The sequence below is a fragment of the Besnoitia besnoiti genome, chromosome XIII, assembly GCF_002563875.1.
Source record: "Besnoitia besnoiti strain Bb-Ger1 chromosome XIII, whole genome shotgun sequence".
NCBI lineage: Eukaryota > Apicomplexa > Conoidasida > Eucoccidiorida > Sarcocystidae > Besnoitia > Besnoitia besnoiti.
This window is the reverse complement of record NC_042368.1, coordinates 1,020,979-1,040,074: the sequence shown is the minus strand read 5'-3', so window position 1 is coordinate 1,040,074 and position 19,096 is coordinate 1,020,979. Positions and strand designations below refer to the sequence as shown.

The 19,096-nt window shown below is 58.4% G+C and overlaps 3 protein-coding genes and 1 non-coding gene across 4 annotated transcripts; 3 read left to right on the top strand and 1 right to left on the bottom strand.

Annotated features, from left to right (window-relative positions):
* Positions 1–2,132: 2,132 nt before the first annotated feature.
* Positions 2,133–6,923, bottom strand: BESB_031100 (putative PP2C; the record flags this gene model as incomplete). Its single annotated transcript, XM_029361778.1, has 7 exons — positions 2,133–2,162; positions 2,541–2,645; positions 2,927–3,022; positions 3,915–4,060; positions 4,309–4,540; positions 5,031–5,303; positions 5,742–6,923. The coding sequence occupies 7 exons, from the start codon at positions 6,921–6,923 to the stop codon at positions 2,133–2,135; spliced, it is 2,064 nt and encodes a 687-aa protein (XP_029215245.1).
* On the top strand, positions 3,374–3,446 carry BESB_031530. The gene has a single exon. It is a non-coding gene; the product is annotated as a tRNA-Lys (tRNA).
* Positions 6,924–7,171: 248 nt separating the features above from the next.
* BESB_031090 (FHA domain-containing protein) lies at positions 7,172–7,486 on the top strand (the record flags this gene model as incomplete). Its single annotated transcript, XM_029361777.1, has 1 exon — positions 7,172–7,486. One exon carries the CDS (start codon positions 7,172–7,174, stop codon positions 7,484–7,486), a length of 315 nt encoding a protein of 104 aa, XP_029215244.1.
* Positions 7,487–12,256: 4,770 nt separating this feature from the next.
* BESB_031080 (uncharacterized protein) lies at positions 12,257–17,399 on the top strand (the record flags this gene model as incomplete). The annotated part of the gene is made up of 9 exons (XM_029361776.1): positions 12,257–12,451; positions 12,816–12,939; positions 13,390–13,706; positions 14,341–14,651; positions 15,025–15,103; positions 15,685–15,795; positions 16,080–16,268; positions 16,791–16,898; positions 17,241–17,399. 9 exons carry the CDS (start codon positions 12,257–12,259, stop codon positions 17,397–17,399), a joined length of 1,593 nt encoding a protein of 530 aa, XP_029215243.1.
* Positions 17,400–19,096: the final 1,697 nt, after the last annotated feature.

Below are 19,096 nucleotides of genomic sequence, written 5' to 3'. Positions count from 1 at the left end.
CTTGGCTCGACTTTTTTGGTGAGCTCTCTTAGCCTCAGAGCCCTTCTGCTTCTGCACGACAAAGCAGCCTGGAAGATAACGAACCTCAGCGACAAGGTCTTCCAACAAAAAGGCTTGCACACGACACAACTCCCCTCAAAAAGGCTTGCACACGACACAACTCCCCTCCCTCGTAACGCGCATGCTTCCCGGAAATCCACCAGACGCGCGGTTGTGGCGATAGATGACTTGTCTTGATGATGAAACAAGCGAACTAACTGTATTGCACTTCATATGATTTGGTTCTCGTTTCTAACAGTGTTCTCGGGTAGTGGGTATCCCATTCCGCCTGCGACAAGCACTTTACACCGAAACGTGACACACTCTTGCTCCTTCCTCCGAATGCCCACACGATCTAGCTGCAGGCCGATCTACGTTCGATTACGCGGCTGTGTGGCCCCCCTACAGAATGAGTTGAGACAGGGGTACGCTACAGGACCCGGAGCGGTGGTCGCAGAGGCGAGACACGTCGCCGCCGCACACAGGATCGTAAAAGAGGTCGTTCCGAGCCCTAGAGAGTTTCGCGAAGTCCGTCCGAATATTTTTGAGACAAGGCGGTCTGGGCTGCGTACAGGCTGATGCACTTAGGTTGATCATACACACCAGTTATTACATCGACGCGTGCACGTGCGCCGCACGCGAAAAACGGTTCTGAGTAAGGCGTCCATGTGATGTTACATGGACTCGCAGTGGTGGAAATTTTTTGCGGACAATGCATACAGGTTCGAGTCTGTATTGCGCGCGTTCTGAGCCTTTTGAAGAAGGGACAATCGAAGATGCGGCCAGAAGTGCTTCTCTTCTCCTTGAACGGAAGGTACGCTTTCCACAAGCCATACGGCCCCAAGCACATGAGATTATCTCAGCCTCAGCCTCTTTAGTAAGCACGAAGGCGTGTGACCCGTGCTTGCGCGGCACATCACCCGAGTGCAAGCGAGGCACCAGCGCAGCCCGCGCCGTCGGGAAAGAGAGAGGCTCGCTTTTGGCTGGTCCCCGTATGTAGACTGACAGCACGTGGCGTGTTTTGAGCCACATAAACAGGATGAACCAAAAAATTGTTTCCTTTTGCAGAAGCCTTTCTTCATGCACGCGGTCAACGTTCGACTCGTCAGCGACGACGACAGGCGAGTTCGCCGCCACACTGGCTCATAGTTTCCCCATAGCCAAGCCCTTCCCGCTGGCCTCCGCTCCGGTCGGACGAGGAGGGCGAAGCAACCGAGGCCACGGCGCTTCTCCTCCGGCGCCTCACCGCGTTTTGAGCTTTTGATGCGGCAGCGTCTCCCGCAGCTCCGCAAAATCCGGAAGCAGACGCGAGTCGAGAGACATCAGAGCTACCCATCAGCATAGGCCACGCACACACATACACACCTATATACATATGCGCGTGTAGACACGCGGTCGCCACGAGCACACGGTGGACGTGTAGGGACGTATACCTGCGCGAGCGTATGCAGACAGTACCAGCGTAAACAAGCAGACGCACACCAATACACAGGGAGGGAATACAGACGCAGAAAATCGATGGCAGCTCGCGTTCCTTTTCAGAGCGTCAAGTCAGATCCGACGAGCATCACATAAAAGAAACGACGGCCCGATCAGTGAAGCTACAGGTCGGTAATCCGAGGCCTACAGCCACACGCAGAGAGACAAAGTGGAGCCTCGCGGGGCTGCCCCAACACGCACAAGTGGCACCACAATGCAGCGACAAGAAGGGACACATACGAGCGAACCTGTGAAGGCATAGAGACGCTGACAGCCATTTTCATCACGCATGAATACACGGACACTTTCGGCCGCAAAAGGAAAGGGAACGGGGATCAATGAAGACACCGCATCACGGGTGAGGAGACGCCGCCGGGCGAATCGGATAATGAGAGAGAGACCCTGGAATCCGAGACAAGAAGCTGAGAAAGCGGCAAAGAGCGCGACGAGACACTCCCCAGCCAAGACTCTACCTCGATCAATAAAAGGCGCAGATCAGCTCTTCAGAAGGAAACGCAAAAACTTTGAACAAAAAACACGAAAACATCTACGGGCCGATTCACACCGAACGCCAATGATGCACGCGCCGGAGAGGGAAAGAGGAATTGGAGCCCTTAACGCAGCCAGACGACCTGGCAAGTGATCTGAAGCGCAAAAAGCAACCAGAACAAAACACCGCAGCCTGCATTCCAGATCCCTTCACACGCATGCGCTTTGCGGGCACCCATACACCACACTAAACACGCGGCGTCCCACAGAACCCCGCCGGCAAGCAAACACGTCGTGCATGCGTCTACGGAGAGGATGTCCAGATGCCTCACACGTACTCCGTCTCTGCAGACCTGCGCTGACCCTCGCTGAGCGAATGCAACAGACGCAGCGGACTGCTCTGTGTGCTGCGAGGCATGCCTGAGAAGCAACGGAGACGCAGCTGAGATGCCTGCGCAGCTCCTGAGGCTGCAACGCACGCGATCTGAGAAGCCGCAACTGCTACTGTGGGTTGAGCCGCGCAGAGGCCTTACATCGTCGACTACGCTGCCTTCTTCCTCCACCCAGCGCTTGAACGCCTCCAGCGTCAGGCGATCTGCCGCGGCCTTCGTGCGGCCCTTACGCTCGGAGCCCATGGCCTGAAGCACACGCGCAAGAGACAAAGCTCGACATGCGCAGCTCAACAGACGCTGAGGCACCGAAAACAGTTGAGGAAAGGGGGAGGGGCGGCCTCGCATGCCCGCATCGTGAGCCAGCCCAACACAGTCGCGAGAGACGAGAAGGAGCAAGACACGCACGCAAGGGCGGCGCGCCACGTAGGCTTTTTGAGGATTGGAGACGCTCCTGCGCGGAAGCCTCGCGAGGAAAGAGAGAAAATCCCACCTGGTGCGGGGGGAGGAGGGGGGGATCGAACACTTACGCCATATGCGATCTGAACAGCTTCCTGGCTGCTGATGAACTCCCAGACGCCGTCGCTGGCCATGATCAGAAACAGGCAACTGCGATCCAACTCCACCTGAACGAGCATCAAAAGGCAGTTCACAAAAGCCAGTCGACAGAGCCCCGCGCCGCGGGAGGTCAAGAAACAACTTCGGCTCCACTGCTACGCCGAAACATACGGCCCGCAGAGTAATTTTAACTCACACGCGCTTAGCCACATCACGCACGCTTGCGCGAGTAAAATCTGCACATGCGTGAACACGGAGACATGCCAAATCTCGGACGCGGTCGCTCGCGAAATACAACTACACATCGTCAATCGAGTGCGCGGTATTGCCGGAGTGGAAGACTCGCTGCCGCAGCTGTCCGCAGGGCGAGTATCGTGAAAACACTGCGAACGCAGCCGGGTTCGAACGCGGGTCTCGCAGCCTCTTTAGCTCAGACGGTAGAGCGCCAGCCTTTTAAGCTGGTGGTCAGGGGTTTGAGCCCCTTAGGAGGCTTGCGGGAAGTACGTGTTTCTCTGCTGCTTTCAACACTCGCCGGAATCGAGAGCATGATAGCGCAGGCAACTCAAGTCGAGAAAACGCATAGCAAGCCGCGCAGATGTGGAGGCATGCATTTCAGCATACAGAATCGCCACGGTCTGCTGCCCGATGCCGAGGACTCGGGTGCAGGCGGCACCGCTGATTCACATGGTGCCTTTCGTGAATACACAGTTCACCGTATGTATATGTATATATGCATATAGATGTAATTTATATATACATGCATATATATGCATATTATATATATGTATGTATGTGAATATTAGATCTGGGTGCGGGAGAAGCGGCACTGAGCATGATTTCGGACGTATGCAGCCGGAGTCCGCGCCCAGTGTGTGCGTTCGCTAGAGCCACACCCGGCCGGTGCATGCATGCATGAGTATATACAGTGGAGGAAGTAAGAAAGCGATCCAAGGAGCTTACTGTGGTGACGTCGGGTTCGCAGGTGACGCCGATTTGGCTGGCAATCGCGTCGCCGATGGCGCGGCTCATCGCCAGCCCCGGATAGAGCCGCCGCTTGACAAACACGCGGTAGGGGATGTCGCACTCGAGTCTCTTCACTTCGCCGCCTAAGCGCAAAGGACCCCAGCGCGCCGCCGGCAGCCTCGGAGACTCTCTTCGACTCCAAAACGCACTAAGCTTCTCACCGGCCCTCAAACCGGTAGAACAGCCTCACGCGACCACCCGCGCCTCACGCACAGAGAGCGACCGGCACGTATAGACGCCAAACAAAAGCACATAACGTATACCTACGTGAACATACGGACGCATCTACGCATTTAGAGGTAGGTACGTGTGTGCATGTCTGCCTTCGTACCTGAGGCTTCGATGCGTTCCCGTTCGGCCGGTGTCGTGGGTTTGTGGTCCAGCGTGATCGTTTCGGCGACGATCCCCGACTTGTGCTGGCGCGCGAGGACGACGCGCGAGTCGCCCACGTGCGCCACGAAGAGTCGGTGCCTCGTGTGCAGCACAAGCGAGGCCGTCGACCCGCTCAGTGAGCAGTCGAAAAGCTCGGTGCCCGCCGCGTACGCCAGCACACTGCGGTGCGTCTGCGCGCCACGCACAAAAGAGAAAAGAGACGAAATGCCAGAGAGCCAAACGCGCCGAAGGCCCTAGAGGCGCAGGGGACAGCTTCGTGCGACTGCCCGCCCAGCAGCTGCGCCGCAGACGCGAAGCCGCTCTCTAAGCGAGCGGCCAGCGGCGAGATCGAAGAGAACGACAGAAGGAAGCGGAAGAAAGAAGGAAGCGAACAACAGAATAAGCGGGAGGCAGAATAACGACAGAAGACGCGAAAGACGGAGGCGAAGCGATGCCGCAACTCGGAGATGCAGCGCGCAACGGACCCGCGCGTCGCGGCGTATAGCAGCACATTACCGTGAGCCCCGAGGAACGAAACAATCGCTCTCGCGGCGCCTCTGCCTCGAGCCCGCGAGCGCCTGAATTCGGTTAACGGCCCGCATGCAGAGCCGGAGACAGCGTCTTTAGCCAGATTCCAGTGCGCCGCCCGGCGAGCGGGCGGCGCGAGGAGGCGCCACTTACCGCGAGAAAGGCGTTGCCAATCGCCTGCGGAGTGTTTTTCTGGAAGTTTTCATCGGTCAGAAGCAGGAAGAAGAGCAGCCGATGGACGTAGTCGCTGACGTCGTGCCCGCTGGGTCCGTGACCGTCGAACACGCCAAAGAGTCCAAAACTGTCGCAGCAGAGAACGCCAAAATCGTCTTGGTTGGGGCTGTCAGGCTTCAGTCCCTTCTTGCACGCGTAGGCAAACCCCAGCGTCTTCTGCACTGAAGCCAGCGGCGTATTCGCCGGTAGCATCTGCGCATGCGAGAAGAAGGACACAGCGAGACTTCGGCGCGACAGGCGGACAGACTGGCGCGTGGGGGCGCCAGCGCGGGCGAGGGACAGAGAAGAGAACGCGACGGAAAAGCTGTCTTCAGGTGACTGCCTCAGGCGTACGGCGATGCGCCGCCAGGGCCGTTCGAGGCGTCGGGCTGGGAGCGGGTCCTCAGCCAGCGCGACGGAAAGAAGAAAGAAAAGAGAGCGAGACGCGAAATGGCCCGGGAGGCGCCGCCTCCCGGGCGCCACAAGAGAGACAGGACCAGGACGCCACAGCGTGAACACGCCGGCACCGACCTGCAGGAGAAGGCTGCTCCACAAGCACTACCGCGCCGGAGAGAAGGCCACCACGGCGAAACGCGATGGCGGCACGCAGCACGCGAGATGAATCGCGAAGAATGCGATTTTTTCGCTTACCGCTTGGTCGGTGAATTTGTCGTCGTAGCTCTCCTGTCTGCCTTTCGCCTCGACCCCAAGCACGCAGCATCTGAGCGCGGCGGTGGGCGGCGTGAAGAGCGTGAGGAAAAGATCCGCTGTGAGGAGCTCGGGGTGCTGCCAGACGTCCTCGCGAGAGATAGGCAGCGGAAAACGCGGTGGCGGAAACAGGGGCGGGGTGGCAACTGCGCCACCGCTGCGGGACCCGGCGCGGGACAGAGACCCGCGCCGGGGCCCGAAGCTGTCGACGCTCATCGAGTCCTCGCCGCCGTCGCTCGGCGCATGCATCAGCGAGAGCGAGCGCCCGTCGCTCTTGAAGCTCCGTGCGCGCGTCGCGACCGGGTCGCCCTCCTCGACAGCCACGGGCAGCGACTTTTCGCGCCGAATCTGCTGCAGCAGCTCCGCGCCGCTTCGCTCGTGATCCTCTTCTGTCAGCGCCAGGCGCCCCTGCGAGGCGTCCGACGTCAGCAGCGACGGCGTGCCGCTCCGCGCGAGCGAGACCTGATGCACCAGCGCCGTCAGCGAGGCCACCGCCGCGCCCCCCCCCTCTCCTTCATCCTCCTCTTCCTCCTCATCGCGGCCCTCTGCTGGACCATTCGTGGCTCGCCCGCCGCCGCTGCCCGCCGCGGCCGCGCTGGCGGGACCCGGGAGGCGCAGCCGCGTGTGCAGCTTTTTGAACTTCCCCGCGAGCGTCGTCTTGGCGGCCGGGTCGCCGCCCGCGTCGTTCTCGCCCTCGCGCACCGCCCCTGCGCCGCCACGTCCTCTATCAGGGCCGCCGCCCTCGTCGGCGTCAAGCACCGTGAGCCGCCGGCGCGACCCGTCCGCCGCCCTCGCGTCCGCGTGACTGCTGCCACTGGGCTCTTCGCCGTCGTCCTGCGTCCCCGGCAGCAGCGAGGGCAGCTCCCCTGCCGACTGGACGCGGCGGCTGGAGGAGGCAGCCGCCGAGCCCGAAGAAGCGCAAGATGTCGACGACGCCAAGGAGGTCACGAGCCGCTCGGCGGCTCCCGAGCGCCCCCCGCTTCCTACCGCGGACGAGGCGCCGCCGCTCCGGAGCTCCGCGCCTTCAGGCGCAGATGCCTCCTGCGCGTTCTGAGAGGTGGCCTCGCCCGCCGCAGCGCCCGCCGGCGCCCGCGAGATGCCCGGTTTGCTCTTGCACGCCCCCATGAGAGAAAGAGGGGTTGGTTGTGCGCGCGAGAAACCGAGGGGGCAGGGGGGCTGCAGCGGCGCGTGATGGACTCAGAAAAAGCGACGAAGGAAAGAAAAATTCGCACAGGCAGAAGCCTGCAGAGGACGCAGCAGAGCGAGAGAGCGCCTACGGGAACGGGAACGAGCGGAGGGGAGGAACAGTGCAGGAACGCGAAGCGGCGGGCCGAGCGGAAAAAGAAAGCACGAGGCGATCGGACGGACGTAAGATGGCGCGCGAGAGACAGGCGAGAGACAGACAGATCGAGGGGGGGGACGCGGACAGCGGAGAGGACCAAGACAGACGTCACGGACGAGGAAGCGCGGAGAAGCGGCAACGCTCCCAAAGCGACGGGGAATCAACTCAACGTCGAAGGGAGAAACAGCTGAAGCGCCGCCGAACGAGGGAGAAGCGATCACGGACGAGGGATCCGTCGACCGCCAAAGTTTTGGCGTTTGAAGACCAAGAGACGACTTGCGCAGCCGGAAGTTTCAACAAAAGTGCCGGCGAAGGGCGGGGCTGGGGTAAGCGGGGGGCAGAATAAGTAAGGAAGCGGGAGTTTTTTGGAAGGGGCGCTCTACGAGAGGAACGAGCGGTTAACCGGGGACGAGCTTCAAGGACGCATACAGCTCTATCAAGGACGCATACAGCTCTAAAATGTATCCATAAAGACGAAGAGAGACTGGGGCTTCTCAAAAGGCGGAAGAAGGGAGAGGAGATATGAGCGTTACCGAGGACCAAGAGGGAGGAAGCCGCCGGGATGAGACAGCGCAGACGAACAACGGAAGCAGACTAGGGGGGAACATGTGAGGCGCGACCCCGACAAAGATGAACCTTGTGCTGCGGAGGACGTGTGAAAGACGGAGAAGGCGATGAAAGACGAATAGGCCAGGAAAAGCGAGACGGCGAGAGCGGGCGCGAGGCGACGACGAAGGGCGCCGAAACAAACTGGAGCTCCAGAACACGTACGAGGCGCGGTCAACGCAGCGAACACACTTTGACGACGCTTCACTGAGTGCGTATGCATTCAATCAGAGAGCCTTCACAGACAGGATCTACAAACCCCATGAACCCTTGAGACTCGATACGTCATCTTGACGTCTTCCTGGGCCAAAGACTCCATGAGACCGCAGACGGCAGCGAACGTGCCCGACAGAGTGAGCACACAGACAAAGCAAGAGGCAGAGGCGACGGACTGGAAGCTAGTCCGTCGCGATGAAGAAGAATGTCGACGGAAAGATGCAAGAAAAACGAGTGCGAGGCCGGGCAGAGACGAACGGTAACTCGTGGCTGGCAGAGAAGGTGTTGCCAGAGCAACTAGCGGCACAGAAATGGCGTCACGAAGCAGAATGGAACTTTAGTCCTGTCAACGTCTTGACTCTCAGGTGTCCATACACCTGAGCAGACCGCTCGAAAACGCTCAACAGAACGGGAGCGAAGCGGTGAGGAAAGGTGACACCGCAATTGGCATTTTCTTGTCCGGGTTTGGCTTTCCTCGCTCCTCCTCGGCGCTTTCCGCCTGCGGATAGCGCGGTAAGCGAGGGAGGAAGACGGCGAGACGACTAAGGAGCTGCAGACAGCGGGACTGAGAAAAAACAATGAAAACGAGAGCGAAGAGCCGAGTTAGCGTCACTGAAGATAGAAAAATAGGTTCAGCCGAACGCAGGCGAAACGCGAAGTGCGCGGCTGTTTAAGGTTCACGCGTCGGTCCTCATGCAGCAGACTCATGCTGGACAAAATGTCTCTGCATTACCAGGTGTCGTGTCCCTGTAGACGCAAAACGGGGCAGTCAACGCCTACCTGTTCGCGGAAACCAGTTCTCATCAGCGTGCAAGAAGCCTCAACTCCACACAAGCGCTGCACACGCGCAACTGAACATTTTCTTGCGGTCTTTACGTCGCCGCTCCTCCAGCTCGATGCGTTGAACCGCTGTCGGGAGGCGGCCGCTGCGACCCGTGAAGGGGGCACCGGCGGCGACGCGCGACTTCGTAGAAGCAGAAAAAAGCTCCAGCGAAGAGAGGCCTTGCACGTTTACCACAACAGATTTCCTCCAAGAGATGGCACAGAACACGAGCGCAGCCGGCAAACGGCAACCCTCTCGTCTGAAACCGGCTAAATAAGGTCGGAAGACAGCGGCAGATGCTGGTGTCGCGCAGATACGACGGCGAGCGAAGTGAAGGCACAGTAGGTCACCCCAGCGTTTGGCAACAGATAAAGACGAGGGCCTAGGCAAGCCTGCATTTGCACGCACAAACGACTGAACTTCCTCATGAGTCGCAGCCGCGCCAGCCCAAATTGGCAAAACTTTCAGGGATCCCAACCGCAGGCACCGGAATTTCCGGTATTCACCGGAGACCGCCCGGCTTGTTCTGTGACAGGCAGAAGCGTCCAGCGGTCTTGTGACCTTCGTATTGAAGTAAAAATGTGTAGCAAAGTATCCATGTTCGCGCGGGCGCAGGGGTTTTCATGCGCTATCAACTCTCTTGCCAGGGGAAGATCTCCTGTTGCACCGACTCGGTCGGCAACGCAGCCCGTCGCAGTGGCAGATAGATGAGCAGCAACAGATGCATATGTAAAAATATGTATGTAGAGAGAGGATTTCTTGGGAGGATGATATTGAATTTCAAGATCGTAATACATTAAGATTATTTCACATCGGCTATGTTCTAGGCGTAATAGATGGATTCCTGGTCTCACTCCTCTTAAATGGGATCATGCTAACGGCGAGAAAGGAAGTGTGCTTCAAAGAAAAGGGATCTTGGCATAACGTTGAAACCGAAGTATGTACAGGTATGAATTTTAAACTGTAGAAGAGTCGAGTATTATACATGCATACCAGGCGTTAAAAGCGTTCATCCAGTAATCCTTCTTCGCATAACGTTGGAACCGAGGATATGCATTCGTATGAAGATTCCATATATTACGCCTAGAACATAACCAAGGTTATTAAGCGCCAGGTAGTCCGGGACACTGAAGGTCCTCGTGCGGTATCCAGCGCAGCAACGTCATCTGACTATCTCCCGGGAGTGTTTTATATCTTTCGAGGCGGAACTCGCTCTGCGCAGGCACCTGAGGCCGCAATTTTCGAATGAATGAAGAGACTCGGAGCTCTTGCGGCTTGGTCTTTTTTCTTGCGTGCCCGAGCCAGTGTGCGACGGACTGCGCTTCTGGGAGCTCAGGAAAACTAAATTCACACAGACAGGAGTGAAACATCGAGAAATACTCTCATCAGTCGATTCCCGTCTTCTCCACCGAGACTGTGAATGCTGAAGACTGACACGTATCCGCCGTCTTCCCCCCCCCTTTCCCCCCTTCCCTCCCTGAGCCGGAGCTCTCCATCCGGCGGCCCTTTTGCACCCAGATAACTCCCTATCAGTGAACTGGTTTGTCACTACGCCTCACATTGTACCTGAGTGGAAAGTTTTAGCATATCATGCGGTATGTCGGCGCCTGGGGCTCGACACTCTGCTGCCAGCCAGGAGAGGAAATGATAATACAGATCTCTCTGCACACATCGGAGTCCATGTGAGGATCCGCTTGTGCCTGGAGTGCAGGGGGCCCTCAGACGTTGCCGCCTGTCGGCATTTTGTCTCGCCTGCGACGCGTTGTGTCCTGCCTTTCGGCCCAGGCGCAGACCCCGCGCACCGGCGGTTCGCTGCCGTCGTCGAGAAAGTAGCTTCAGCTCTCAGAGCCGTCCCCACGGGCTGCAGAGGTCTCTGTCCTCCCAGCTAGACACCTGTCTTTCTTCTCTCTCTGCATGCCGTGTTGCGCTTCAGAAGGGAGAAGGGCCACGTGCCTCCCCTGCGCGCCGTCCAGCGTCGGGCACGCGCCGGCCGAGCTGTCCCCGAAGAGTTCCTCTGAGAAGGAGTAAGAAGGTACTCCGGAGGAAATGACAGCTCCTGCATGTGCAGTGAACCAAGTTCAGGCGCAGACACGCGGTCGTCGGCAGACGCGCAAGCGGCGAGTGTGTGTTCGGCCCGGGAAGTGGAGCAGCTAGCGCGCGGCGGTCGCCGCCAGGACAGCGGGACGCGGAAGGGTCGTGTTTTTTTTTTCCATCCGAGGCCGCCTACGGCCTTGGTTTCACTCTTTCTGTTTCTGCTGTAAGCTGCGCGTGCGTGGTTCTTTAGAGGTTCAGGGGGACTTCTCTGCTGGGCGGCGAATTCGACTACGAGAGTCTGAGAAAAGGAGGTCAGCCAGCATCGCCGCGTCCGCTTCTGGTTGACTCCCCGTGCATGCTCAGCTACTGCCTGAAACCTCACACGAGGTGCGCAGCAGCCTGCAGCCGAGATGTAAGTCCGCTGTACGGTCTGGTTGTGCCTTTTTTCTTAGTTGCGTAGCCGAAACAGGACAGGACAAGAAGTACTCGCATGTGGATTCCTCTCTTTAAGCACAGCGCGCGCTGACGGCATGCGCGCGAGACGTGGTTTCGTTTTCTCTCTGCGCGGAGCCGGTCACTGTCTTCGCGGGACTGTTTCCTGCCGCTTCTCGCATCTACCTTCTTCTCCCCAGTTCGCAAATATCGCCGAACGGCTTTCTCTCGTGGCGCGTGCCGCCCCTCGTGGAGCCGCGTCATGCGTTCCGTAAGCGCGTGACATGTGCATGCGATGCGTAGGATCAGATAATCTTTGAAATACATAAATTTATTTACTGAGTATTTACTTCCACACGTACGTCAGACCTGTCCTTGCGTGCATGAGCAGTCCGTGGTCCGTCCTCCCAATTTTTTTCATAGCCGCTGCACTAGGTGACGACTTACAAAAACACGCAGCGAGAGCGACACCGCGAATCTGTTTTCTGCCGAGCGAGCGCCATGCGCGGCCTAGTGGACAGCGCGGCGGGCTTTCAACTCGAAGACTAGCCGCGAAATGAAACGTAGGCGACGAGCAGAAAAGAGAGGAGGGAAGCGAGAGAGAAGACGAGCAGGAGATGAAAGCGCCGAGAGGCGCAAAGACGACAGAGGACGGGGTGGGAATGATGCATACATACAAGCAGGGGGGGGGGAAGACAAGCTTGGCGCTGACGAATGAAGCGAAGCCTTTTCGCTGCAGAGCTGTACTGGTCTCGTTGTTTCTCGCTTCCTTCGGAATGATCCTGACTGCGGCGGCACACGCCTCCTCTCCTTCGCTGGCGTCGCGCCTGCCGCCGTTTGGCCTCTTCTGCCGCGCCTACCTACTGCTGTAAACTCCAAATTACTCTCTCTTTTCGTTTCTCTGCTGCCCCCGTCGCCGTTCCCGCGCTTGCGTGTCCGATTGGCTCGCCTTCTGCGTCGCCGTCTCAGGCCCGCGCACTCCCGTCTTCCTTGTTTTTTCTCTCCATGGCGCTCGGCTCGCATCCCTTTCTGCAGCGGCTGCTGCATCGCCACGAGCGGCTCCTCTCTGCCGCAGCTGGGGCGACCGCCGCCAGCGAAGGTGACAAGAAAGGCTCTTCTGTCTCCGCGCCCGCAGAACGCTCAGTCGTCGTGCTGCTCCCCAGCGAGGACAGCATGCGAGGCCTCAACCCTGCTGAACAGGTGAGAGAGAGGGAGAGAGAAAGAGCTGCAGGGAGACACGAGTCCCGAGGGAAGAAGGTGAAGAGCCAGAAGGGGCGCTGGAGAGCCGAGACTCGGCCTTCGTACGTAGGCGGCGAAGCAGGAAGATCAGCCTTGAAGCAAGGACATCAGTGAGTGGGGAAAAAAGCAAAAACAACATGATGTGCTCACGTCCGTGAATCAGGCGACGTGGGAGACGCCACAGAGCTAGAATTCCCACAAGGAGCCAGAGAGGAGCCAGAAAGCCAGAAAGTGAACGAAGGCTGGAGAGGCCAGCGTGCGGGAAAGTGCGAGAAAAGGGAGCTATGTGTTTTTTGAAACTTTTGGCACTTTTCTACTTTTTCAGTTGCTGGTCGAAACTCACATCTGTACGCCGACCGCGACCGCATCCCAGTTCGTGAACTTGCGAGGCCAGGGCATCCACAGAGAGGACCGGACGCTTGTCTCAGGGTTCGGCTTCTCCTCGTCCTGTAAGTCACAACCTGGCAACCGTTTGGGAGTATCAGGCTCTATCCATTCGCCTAAAGCTGCGAGGTGGAAATGCGCGGGCTGAGACGCTTGAAACTGATCTGCGTGAGTCATTTCAGCCGCGCAGTTTTCCCGAGTCCGGGAGGGGGGGGGTGTGCGCGGCCGCGTCGAGGTCTGTAGACGTGAATCCGAGCATACACGTGTACGGATTGGAAGAGATTCGGATTTTTTGGTTGCTTGACCGCTGAGGTCATGACGTACGGCCATGGATGCGCGCATGCGTTGGCGTGTGTGTTCGCGCTAGAGGAATATGTATGAAGGCGTCCGCGGATAACAGCCCGTCGTCTGGCGCGCGTTTGCTGTTCGTTTCGCAACAAGGCGATTTGGTCTTTTTTCTCTGAACTCTCCAACGTGGGGGCGTTCGTCTGCGGCTGTGTCTGCTTGTCTTTCAGTTCGCGTCGAGATCCTCGCAGAGGAGGTGATTTACAACGACGGCGTGGTTCTGCAGTGTTTCTTGATCGCGGCGCCTCTCTTGCCGAACGCGGCCGCTGCTGCGCCTGCCTCGTCCACTGCCTCGGCGCGCGGCAACGCTATCGAGCCGACCACGGGACCTGACCAGGCTCGGGCGACTGCGGAGGAACGTGAAAACCTCGAAAAAATCGAGCGAGCCATTTTGGCAGAGACGTCTCGCTGGCGCGCAAAGGCAGGCGCAGCGGTGGAGAACCAACTCGACGAAGAAATTCGGTTCTTCAAAGAGACCTACGTCCTTGTAAGGGATTGAGCTTCAAGAGCTCCAGAGCGGCGCTCCAGGCCCGACGCATGCGCCGCGGCTTCTTCCGTCTTCCCTCGTGAACGTGTCCCAGCTAGATGTATGCACATATAAATAAATATGTATATATATAAATATTTACGCTGCAGGCGACTTTTCAGCAATGTTTTGCGTAAGCGGATGAATGTGTCTGGCGTCCCGACCTTGTGCCTTGCAGGCTGCAGACGGCAGGTTATCAGGGGACACCTCGCATGCGAGGACTGATGGCTGCAGAGTATATCAGCGCGCCGTCGAATTTATTTATATGCAGTTGTTTATGAAATATGTGCAGCGCTCATGATATCCGTGCCTCTTTCCTCCGCCGCGAGGCCATGACTAGGAACGTTTGCTGTGCGTCAGATCCGTGTGGAAGGAGACGGCTTTTCGTCATCGAAGCGACTCTGTGGGGCCTGCTCGCTCCACTATGGACGCACACCAGCGAGGCGTTGAGGCCGCGCCGTAGTTGAGAGCGCGCGGATTTACGCGGTGCAAGTCGACAGCCGCCTGCGACGGCCTCGTGTGTATCTGGGTCCCTGCGAATGAAAAACACTCTGCCTAACGCCGTATAGGTCGCGTCTTTTCGCTGTCTCTTCAGGCGCTCGGATGCGACGCTGAGATCGCCTTGCGCCTACGCGAGCTCGTGACCCTCTGTACGCAGCGCGTGCTAGGGCTGCTCGCTCCAGCCTTGGCGTCTCCTCAGGGCGGCAGCAACGGCGGGGCTGCGACGGGCCTCGTTGGAGCTCTAGGCGGTCGCTCCTCTGCGGGGCCCGCCGCGGGGCCCCTCGCCGCGGTCGCGGCCGCGGTCGGAGGCGGCCGCTTTTTGGGGCGCGGAGCGGCGGCGTCGCAGAGGCCCGAGGGACAGGGGCCGCCAGCCAGCAACGAAGGCGTCGCCACGGCAGTGGAAGGGTAAGGCATTGAACGGAATGGAATCCAGAACAGATGACTCGAGATTCGCCACGCAGGTTCACATTAACGATAAACTTCAGGGAGAAAGAGCCAGAAGAGCCGTTTCTCAGTGTAAGGAAAGGTACCTGTTAAGGTGGGGAGGTCTTCAAAAGAAACTGGAGAGGCAGACGAAGAGACACAGAAGAACGCGGTTTCGCATCCAAGCCAGTGATATGTGGCGTCAGCACAAGCAGGCAGACCTCTTTCGTCTCGAACCTGTTTCTTCTGTCTTGCCTTTTATGTGTCTTTTATCTCTTGTGTTTTTCCCCGGGTTCTTCCTCATCGGCTGCCTTCCGCTCTCACATCCTTCGCTTTCTATTCTCCATTTTTTCAGTTTCGTTTTCCTGCGCGTTCACGACACATTGTGGACGTTCGCCGTGAAGGCCCTTTCAAAACGACAGGCGAGGCTTGAGGTAAATCGCTCCTTCGCCCGCGGCACGCGTGGCTGCCTAGTTGACCAGCAGATGGCGCATGCGTGTCAACCGGTTCAAGTCGGGCATGCTCAGTGCGTGTGTTGTTCGTTGACGCATGCACCGAGACGAAATATCGACATTGTTTCTCTCAGGAACGACGCATGTGTATAAATAAGTGTATAGATATTCACGTCCGCCGCTTGCAATTCTTGATGATGCAAACGTCGAGGCGAAAGCGGAAGATGCGTTTTTGCGTCGACGTGGGCGGCTACACGCAGCAGAGTCAAACAGACAGCGTCAGAAAGCGGGGTGAGCATTACCTGGAGACTTTGAAAGGTGCTAGACTTGATGACGCATCGATCAACGTCTACGAATTTATATCTACGTATCTATATCTAACTATCTGTCTATCTGACTAACTATCTATCTATCTACCTATATGTATATATATATGGTTGTCAGGAGACTACGAATTGTTTTTTGTGTGCATTGCGGCGCGACCTGTGAGTTCCAGCTGGCACAGAGAGGAAAGCACTTCTGTGGCAAGCACTCAGCGTAAACCCTTTTTATTTTCTCTGCAGGCGAAGCTGAAAGGCCTTCGAGAAAACCTCCCGTTTCTTTACGACCGGCTGCAAGTTAAACCCCTTCTGCGAGGGGTTTCGTTCCATGCTTCGGCTGAGCTGCTCAACCAGGTCAGCGTGTTGCTTTTCTCCTCAAGGGCTTTTTGTCGCAATCCACTGCCACAGCGCAGCTTCAGATGCTCCTTCCACCCTGAGATCTATTTGTGTGGGTGCTGCGCTTCTGTTTTTTCTGACTTACTTCTTGGAGGACTGGCCACTGGGAAGCGAACTCCTCTCTCAAAGTTCGCTCCGGACGGCGAGCTGGATGCAGAAGCTGAGAGCTTTTTCATCGGTGCGTACATTATCGTGCCTCTCTCATCACGGGAATTTGTCTCGAGTTTTTTCATTTTTTCCAGCTTTCCGCGTGGAAACTGCCGCAGCAGAAGACGGCGTGTTTGGCCTGGGCGGTTCGCAACCTCCAGCGCGCCTGCAGAAGCCATGTTCACCAGCTGCACGCGCGTCAGCAGCGAAGGGCGGAGCTCGAGAGGAAGCAGGCGCGGCTTGGCGCTGCGGCTGCGCTCCCTTCTTCTCCACAACCTGTTGAAGTGAGTCGCCGCGGGAAGGCAGCCGACTCAGGCTCGGACTCCCCCACGTCGCCCGAGCGCGAATCCTCAGCCGTACGCTGTGCGCGTGCCTGTAGACCCTCTCGGCAAGCTTGAGTTTGTCTTCATGCGCCACGAGAGATCGGTCTCGCATGCGCCTCTGCGCCCCCGCGAAACGCAGCGAAGCTACTTGGGCGATGGTGCCGGTACCTCATGCGGCCTCAGGTTCCACGCCCCCTCGGTCTGCGCCTTTTCATGCAGAGTGCGTAGAGAGATGTCTTGGAAGTGCGATCGATGTTTAGGGAAACACGTGTATTTATGTGTATCTACATGCATGCGGCCTGAAGTTACGTACGGGCAGCGGAGGTTTCTGCGAAAGGGGAATCCTTGAGTAGCACCGCCTGTCGTTAGTCGAAGCGAAGTCGCGGAATGTCGCTGCGGATGCTGCGTGGCTGAAGCCGCACGCTTTTCTCTTGACGTCCTCTGATCTCCCCCGAGTTCGGTCTTTCTTTCTGTCCTTTTCAGATCACGGTGGATGACCTGGTTGCTCTGCTGCTGGTGGCGGCTGCGCTGAGCGGCGGGCGCCAGCTGCTGGCGAACGTCTGGCTCATGACGGTGTTCAACTTGCAGAAGGTGAGAGGAACCGCGAGCGGCTGGGCGCGGCTCCTGTGAAGTCTGCCCTCGTCAGTGGCCTGCGGCGCCGCTGAGTTCGCGTTCTAGGACCGGTAGGGCTACCTCACGGCGCGGCTTTGGTCGCGTTAGTCAGCTCACTCCGTCAGGGCCATTTGCGAAGCTGTAGAGAGGCCGCGAGCGAGGGAGCTCGCCCTGGAGGCAGCTTGATCTTCTCCTGGCGGCGGGGGACTTTATTTCTCACGTTTTATCGGCTCTCGTTCGCGCGCCTATTCCCCCAGTCCGTGCTGCGGCCTACGATGGGCTCTGTCGTGAGTGTCTCGGTCTCTCTTCGTTTCCGCTCAGCCGCGAGAGGCCCAGTTCGACGAGAGCTCCTTCTACCTGACCACGCTTCACTCTGCCCTTTCCTTCGCGCTCGTCGTTGACTTGCCGGAGGCCCCAAGCGGCCTGCCACGCACGGGGGGAGAGCCTGCCCTGCGAGCTGCCCATCTCGAGCGTCCGTAACGGCACCCGATTCTGAAAGTCTTCCTTTTTCTCCTCTCCTTCTGCACTGCCTCGGGTGCCGCGCCTGGCTCTGCTTTCTGGGGCGTGTTTTTCACGGCGGCGCAACACATCTCCTCGCTGCTGCATGCGTGGCAGCCCGTCCGCAGGGACGTGCAGGCATCTCTGCACACAGTCCTCTGTGATCGTGCGATGTGTGCGTGTGATGCGTGTGCCGTGGAGGGCACGACATGGAGCGGGTGGGGGGTAGGCGGCTGTTTTTCTTCATCTCTCCGCAGGGCCGCGCAGCGCTAGCCAGCCAGGCCGGGAGCCTTGTCTCCGTGCGTGTCCGTGTGTGTGTTCATTACACATTCATACGCAGTCTGGCGGCTACGCGGGTAAACGTGTAAGCGCAACATGCGTGGGATTGGCGCGGGTTTCATTTCCGCCTTTTTGCTCGAATACATGCTGTTCGGCGACTTGGCTGCGGGGTTTTGGGTGCGCACGCCGCCGGTAGACGCGGATAAAAGTTGTCTCGACGAGCGCATGTCCCGTATTCTTGCGCCCTCTGGTTCGCGGGTCGTGAAGTCTCGTGCTTCCCGATTTCCAGGTGTGTTTTTGGGTGCTTTCTTGCGACGCAAATGCTCACTTCCGCGAACTGCGCGGTCGCGTGGGCCGCGCATGCCCTGGAGTCGCGTGTCGGGCGCGTGTGGACGTTTATGGCGGGCCTGATGCATTTTTGAGTCGCGGACGCCAGGCGCACGCGAGCGCGCCCGAAGGTGACAGATGCGACGCCGCAGCGCGCCGAGTAGGCGCTCAAACACACCACTGGACCCCCGCGCGTGGCGGCAGATCCATACACAGTGGGAGACGCACGCAAGCGTTGCTGCACCATTTCTTTATACAGGTGTATTCTGATATATTCATCTCATGCGGTGCGGCTGAGGCTTCCACCGCCTTGTTTGCCATGCGCAACTATTTCAGTTACCGAGCTTTTAGAGACTGCCGATGTGTGCTGCATATTCGCGTGGAGCTCTCGAAAGCTCTCCAACGGGCAGTATCTGCCGATTCTGAGACATCGGAGTTCGCACAAATACCCCCTCCAGCGCGAGGAGCCCGGCCGTCCCCCTGCGCTAGCCAAGCAGCGTGGTGCCTCGGACTCGACCCACGAGCAGTATCGTCAAAAAATAGGCGCTGCTACGCACGTGCATGTAGTGTATGCGAGAGTGCGTCATAGTTCGGATTGGCATCGTCAATAGATCGGTGCAGGGAGGTCGAAGATCGCCTGCAACTGGTTTCAACGCGTCGGAGAGCTGTATCCCTCTTTCTCACTGCCTTCGAAGGTGGCGAGGATCCGCTTCGCAGAGGCGACGGTGTGCTCAGAGCCTGTGAGAGAAGTGCGCGACGGATCTCGGACAGACGATGAACAGGAGTCTAATGGTCGAGGAAGAGGCACGATGACAGCAGCAGAGGGCTGGAGACTGAACAAAGCGTGTGCTGGAAACCGTGAAAGACTCCTTTTCACGCGACCACCTCATTTTTCCTTTTTCGCGAGTGCTCGCATGCAGAGCAGACTGTAGGCGGCTAGACGCATCGAGCCATGCAGTGACAACACACACGAGCGGTGTGAGCACCGGCGCGCCTCTGCTTCGGTGAGACGGTTCACATGCATCACGCGATACTTCGGCATTGCAATGCCAGGCGAGCCGATATCTCGTTTC